The sequence below is a fragment of the Cariama cristata genome, unplaced genomic scaffold, assembly GCF_000690535.1.
Source record: "Cariama cristata isolate BGI_N322 unplaced genomic scaffold, ASM69053v1 scaffold30224, whole genome shotgun sequence".
NCBI classification, from domain to species: domain Eukaryota; kingdom Metazoa; phylum Chordata; class Aves; order Cariamiformes; family Cariamidae; genus Cariama; species Cariama cristata.
Window position 1 is genome coordinate 27185 of NW_009613995.1, and position 6121 is coordinate 33305.

Consider the following 6121-nt stretch of genomic DNA (forward strand, 5'->3'; position numbering starts at 1 on the left):
GGGTCTGGCCGGCCTGCCTCAGGCGTATGCAGCTCCTGGGAGCTAAGGACAGGTCATGGTGGTGGAGAGAGCAAACAGAAAGGCAACGTGCTCAGCCTTGTTTTCTGCTGCAGGAGGGACGGCCCAATCCCAGTGGGAAGACATAACAGGCACGACGAAGCTGGTCTATGAAAACGAATGTGCTAACTTTACCACCAATGTGTCTGCCAGGTGAGTCCTGGGTGAGCCTGTGCTCATCTGAGGGACATCTGCAGCTCCTCGGGCCCTCTTGGGGTGCAGCCTGTGCCAGGAGGAACCTCCCAACTCCTGTGCTCATTGTGGTGCTGCCCCATTCCCATGTGCAGAGCAGTTGTCTCCAGCCTTGAGACCCCCCATGCTGCCTCAGCATGCATCAAGAAACACTCATGACAACTGGATGTGCAGAGGGAAGGGGCCGTTCTTTGTGCTTGGGTTGGTCCCCGTCACGATTGGGGCTGCTCCTGTACCCAGAGCTCTTAGGGCACCCTCTGTGGTGCAGTTTGCTGTCAGGGAGGGGGGCAACTCTCCTGGTGCTACTGGGGAACATGCCCGGCAGCACCCCAACCCAGCCCTCCCACAGGTTCTGGCTGGCCGACTGCCCACGCACAGCCGAGGCCGTACATTTTGCCACGATGCTGTACAAGGAGCTGACGGCCGTGCCCTACATGGCCAAATTCGTGGTGTTTGCCAAGATGAATGATGCACGGGAAGGCCGGCTGCGCTGCTACTGCATGACTGATGACAAGGTTGACAAGACTTTAGAGCAGCATGAAAACTTCACGGAGGTGGCCCGCAGCAGGGACATTGAGGTTTGTCCCCAGCAGCATGCATGGGGGACAGCAGGGAGAGGGCTGCTCAAATGAGGGGAGACTGATGCCAGGCCTGGCCCTGGCCTGGGGAGGAAAGTCGGGGTTATTTGCCCTGTCCAGGGGCAAGAGAAGCAGCTCTGCACAGGGTCTGAGCCTGTTTTCTGCTCCCTCCCAGGTGGTAGAGGGGATGCCTTTGCACGTCGAGCTCTCAGGGAACCTGGTGCCTGTCAAGAAGGCCACGCAGCCACGCACCTTCCTCTTCCAATCCTTCCGGGAGAATCGTCTCGCCATCCCCATCAAGGTAATGGCACGGTGCAGGGCTGGGCTGCAGTTTGGACCCCTGTGCCTGCCCTGTGCCAGGTCACCTAAGCGGGCTCTTGGTGCTCAGGTTCGGGACAGCAGCCGGGAAGCCAGTGGCTCCCTGTCTTTCTTGCGCAAGGCCATGAAATACGAGGACCTCCAGCATGTGCTCTGCCACCTGAACATCAGCATACCGCCCTGCACCAAGGTCAGTGCCGGGTCTCTGGCACCTCTGGGAGAGGGTGGCGGGCGTCCATCCCTTCCCCAGGTGCAGGAGACAGCCCTCGCTGTCAGCTTTTTTTCCTCAGCTGCTCTACATGGCCGTGCCATGCCACTCTGGGGCTGTGGGAGGAGCAGTGGTGCCAGAGCAGAGCTGCTGCCCTCTTTTCAAGCTGGTGACCACTTGCTTTGTCCCCACTCTTGTAGGGAAGCGGCAGTGAGGAGCGGAGGAGGACATTGACACCGTTGTCTCTGCGGGAGCGATACAGCAACCTAAGCGAGACCAGTTTCGGTACGCAGCCTGCTGGGACTGGTCAAACCTGCTCACCACTTGCCCTTGGGGTGTCCAAGCCGGGTGGAAACGCTGGACTGACCCTGTTGTACTCATGTTCATGGCAGCTTCCCTTTCGCTGAGGGTTTCCTTGGTCCTGCCCGCAGGGCAGTGCCATGCCTACAGGGCTGTGAGACCCCCTCAGCCAGCAGCCCTTTCCCCTCCCCACCCCGGTGCAGTGCTCTGTGCAGCTGAAGCTGTGATTGCCTCTTCTCCTCCAGGCTCTCTGAGCAGCACGGACAAGGCAGACCAGAAGATGGTCGACATAGCAGAACAGCTGGGCCTCAGCTGGGCTGGTGAGTCCACACCTGACAGCTCTGAGGATGCACAACACTCAGAAAGCTGAAACTTAGGAAGGCTGGAAAGATGCTGCAGGGTGGAGTGAATGTGCTTTATACTGTCCAGGGAGCTGGGCGCTGATGCGGTTGGTATGCATGCAGTCTGCACTGGCTGCTCTGGCTGGCTGGCCTTGCCTCCCAGCACTTCTGCTAAACCATGAGCGTACCGTGGTACTGAAATGAACCTTCTTGCAGTTGTGCGTGCATTCACATGCACAGATACCAGGCTAGGGTTTTGCTCTGAGTCATATATATCGCTGCCTTTCGTGGAGGCCCAGCACTGTCGTTGCAGCCACACGCCGAACAGCAGTACGTGCGCTTCTCCTTAGCATGAGACACTGCTACGCTGGTCCCAGCCAACCTGGGCAGAATGGCTTCAACCTCTGCTCTGTCCCAGCTCCCGCATGTTCTGTCGTGATTAGTTGTCTGTGATGGGGAGGACTCTGTGCTGGGTCTGGCTGAGTCCTTCACAACATCCCTAGCCTTTTTGGCTCGGGAGCTGGTGGTGGATGCCAGAGGGTGTGATGCTGAGATGTGGTGTCTCCTCCAGAGCTGGCACGTGAGCTGCAGTTTGGGGTGGATGACATCAACAGGATACGTGTGGAGAACCCCAACTCTCTGCTGGAGCAAAGCATAGCCTTACTCAACCTCTGGGTCAGCCGTGAGGGCAAGAGTGTCAAGAGTGAGTATCTGCTGTGCCCTGTTCCAGGGCGGGAGGTGGCAGGGCTGGCTGGGCAGAGCAGCATGTGCCTGCTCAGGGGTCACTGAGCATGGTTACACCACTGGTTAATACACATCTGCCTGCCTGGAGGGTCTCTGGGGCATGGCTGTCTACCCCCAAGTGACCCGTTTGCTGACACCGGCTTCCCCCTGCAGTCGAGAGTCTGTACACGGCGCTGAGGAACATCGACCGCAGCGAGATTGTCAACATGTTGGAGGGCTCCGGCCGGCAGAGCCGCAGCCTGAAGGGCAACTGGCGCTACACAGACAGAGATTACTCCCTGTCACCATCCCAGATGAATGGTGAGATCTGGCTTCTGGCAGGGACTGCAGGAGGGCCCTGGGGGCACATTCTGTGCAGGCAAATTGGGCCTGCTATCTTGCCTGATCAGGGTGCACTGGTGGCCCCACTGGGAGCTTAGCGGGCACAAGGCATTGCTGGCAGATGCGGCCCCTTCACTGGGGCTTGTGCTGCAGGAAGCTTGACCCTGCCATACTGCCTTCTCAGAAGCTTTCCAGGTGGGGTGGACACACATTCCTCATCCTGATGTGCCAGTGAGAGGTGGCTGCGTGAGCTGAGCAGTGGCCAGGGAGCTCATGAAGTCCTGGCTAACCGACTGTGGCGGTGTGCCCAGGCTGGGTCCCAGGCAGAGCGTGCCTGGATGTGGGGACACAGCCGCGGTCAACTGCAGCGTGTGCCGCCGGGGAGCCGGCACACTGGGCAGGGACAAGGCTTTGTGCTGCTGCAGCCTGGCACTGTGGCACTGCCCATGCAGCACTGGCTCGTTGTGCTCTCCCTCTCTGTCTGCTCTCTCAAACATGCCACCTGGTGCCATCAGGTGCGGGCACTCCTGTAGGTGACTTGTCACCTCTCTCCTCTCAGCTCATCCTGGCCTCTCCTTCTCTCATCTTCCTCCACTGCCTGTCTCCACTGTCTCCACCTCAGCTGAACCCTCCGGGAGCCGCGTCCTGCTCCAACGACTGCATGTCACCAGGGACTGCCCCTCTCATGGCTGTTGTGCTTGCAGGCGGCCACCTCAGGCCTTTTCCTCCTTGCACTGCCCTGCGCTCCTTCCCTCGCTGGCCCTGCACTGCTTGCCTGGCCAGACACCCGCACAGGGGAGAGGTGCTCTTTCTGTGCTGGGGGGTCCCAGCTGTCCCCCATGCCTTGACTGTGGCTAGCAGTCTCTTGCTGCCTGGGGAGCAGAATGAGTTCTTTGCTGATCTCCAAGGGTGGACAAGGGACTAGTGGCTCAGAGCTGAAAAAAGCTGAGCAAAGCCAACTGCGTGGGTGGGAGTGCCTGGCTTGACTGTTGTCCGTATCAGTGTGCCTGGGCTGTGCACATGGCCCTGGGTGAGGAGGACGTGACAACTGCTTGTAGCCCTAGAGACACCAGCAGGGTTGTAAGGCCCTGCCTGCATCCCGAAGGGCCTTGGACTCGCATGACATCTACCAGGGCCACCCTTCCCTGCTCATGGTACTACTTCCAGCCTGCTCCTCCGCGCTGTGGAGAGTGGTTGACTTTGGGAGTCAGTGCCTGCCAGACTTGACCACCTGAACTCCAAGCTGACCGTCAACCAGCTGATGCTGGATGGGAGCTGTGGGCAGGGACCCAGGGGCTGATGGCGCAGGGTAGTGAAGGTGGCAACTGTGTCCTGCAGTGTGGATGGGGTATCATGTGGACCCCAGGCCAGTCCTCCCCACAGGGAGTGTGCATCCCTGGGGCCTGCCTGAACCAGTCCCAGGACACAAAGAGAGGCATGGCAGCACTTGCAGGGACCATGCAAAGGCTGCAGCTGCTGTAAACGCAGCCCTGCTCAGCCCAGTCACTGGCATCTGTGGCATGGCCATTGCTGTCCTTGGTGCAGGCACCATCCCGGAGGCTGTTTCCCTTCTCGCCCCACTGTGCTTGTGAGTGCGTGAGACGGCTGCTGGAGATATCACCTCTGTCTGCCCATATAGGTTACGCTTCGCTGCAGGACGAGCTGCTGTCCCCCGCCTCCCTGCATTACACGCTGCCATCCCCACTGCGTGCCGACCAGTACTGGAATGAGGTGGCCATCATGGATGCTATCCCAATGGCTGCCACTGAGCAGGACTCCCTGATGGAGATGTCCGACATGCAGGTGTGGTCCTCTGGGCTCACCCCCTCGCTGGTGACTGCTGAGGACTCCTCTCTGGAGTGCAGCAAGGCCGAGGACTCAGATGCCACAAGTGAAGGCCGGTTCCTGGGGCAGCTTCTAACAGACGTGCATGGCCCAGACCACATGGGCTCTATGGACCTGGTTGAGGATGACACAGTGGACTCAGATGCCATGAATGGCCTGATTGACCTTCTAGAGCAGGAGGAGGGGCAGAGGCCAGAGGGAAAGATGCCAGCCGGTGATCGCCAGCCAGGGACCAGGGAGCAGGACCTGGAGAGTGAAGTCTCTTTTGTTTCAGTTCAGCAGAAGGTGCAAGCCAGGATCACGGCATCACCTACTGTTAGCCACGTCGTGGAGAAGAGCACAGACAGGTACTGCAGCCTGGGGTGACGGGGTGGCCGTGGGAGGGGAGCAGAACTGCTTCGCCAGCTCTTGCCCTGTGCTGGGCCAGCTGCAATAACCTCCCAGCTTTGCTTGCTTCTCTGCTGGTCTCCAGCTCTGGAGCCCGGGTATCCCCAGCAAACAGAGAAGTGGCTTGGGCCTCTCTGCAGATGCTCTGGGGAGGGGGGGGCTCCTTGCAGAGCACCTGGGAGGGACCCCAGGCAGACAGCCAGGCCCTGCATGTAGGCTGTGCTTACCAGAGGCATCTCAGCCTGGCCCGCGTCCTCCCACGTTCCCAGTGGCACCAGTCCCGTGAGGCCCCTGACAGAGCCCAGCAGTGTTCCACAGCATTGCCTTAGACCCTCGCAGCCAGACCACGAGGCTGTGGGGTGGGCAGGGAAGCGTGGCAGGGAGGAGACCTGTGCCCTTTATGCATCTGCATCTTGTGCTGCTTGTGCCGGGTGCCCGGCAGTGCCATGAGCCGGGGAACCCAGCGCCTGGCGGGGTGCAGGCTGTGCCGGCGTGCCTGCCGGAGGTAGCTGGTGCTCAGGGTGCAGCACTCCATGGCAAAGCTGACTGCCTCTCTCTCTCTGTCTCTCTCTCCCTGTCCCTGTCCCTCTCCGGTGCCCAGGCTGAGGGACTGGAATGCAGAAGGCTCCTTTATCTCCTGCCTACAGGACCTGACAGCGGGCTCCTGGCAGGAGGGGGTCACCCGAAGGCTGCTCCCAACGCACACCACGGCCTCCGGGGTACAGGGCCAGGAGCGAGAGCAGGTCCTGGTGCAGGCCGTGGAGCTGATGCGGGTCAGCTCCGCAGAGGACAGCGACTGGCAGCGCCCCCCACCCCCCGGGGGGCGGCCG

General features: G+C 60.5%; 1 protein-coding gene across 1 annotated transcript in view; it reads left to right on the forward strand.

Moving 5' to 3' along the window:
• The window catches only part of ANK1 (ankyrin 1, erythrocytic), a gene marked incomplete at its 5' end in the record, with an annotated part of 24569 nt that extends 19299 nt beyond the window's left edge, over positions 1 to 5270 (forward strand). Inside the window, 9 exons of the mRNA XM_009699247.1 lie at positions 114 to 210; positions 599 to 827; positions 1003 to 1128; positions 1216 to 1335; positions 1554 to 1638; positions 1899 to 1973; positions 2566 to 2697; positions 2892 to 3038; positions 4699 to 5270. Of these exons, the coding sequence (XP_009697549.1) occupies positions 114 to 210; positions 599 to 827; positions 1003 to 1128; positions 1216 to 1335; positions 1554 to 1638; positions 1899 to 1973; positions 2566 to 2697; positions 2892 to 3038; positions 4699 to 5270 (1583 nt within the window). The remainder of the gene's footprint in view (positions 1 to 113; positions 211 to 598; positions 828 to 1002; positions 1129 to 1215; positions 1336 to 1553; positions 1639 to 1898; positions 1974 to 2565; positions 2698 to 2891; positions 3039 to 4698) is intronic.
• Positions 5271 to 6121: the final 851 nt, after the last annotated feature.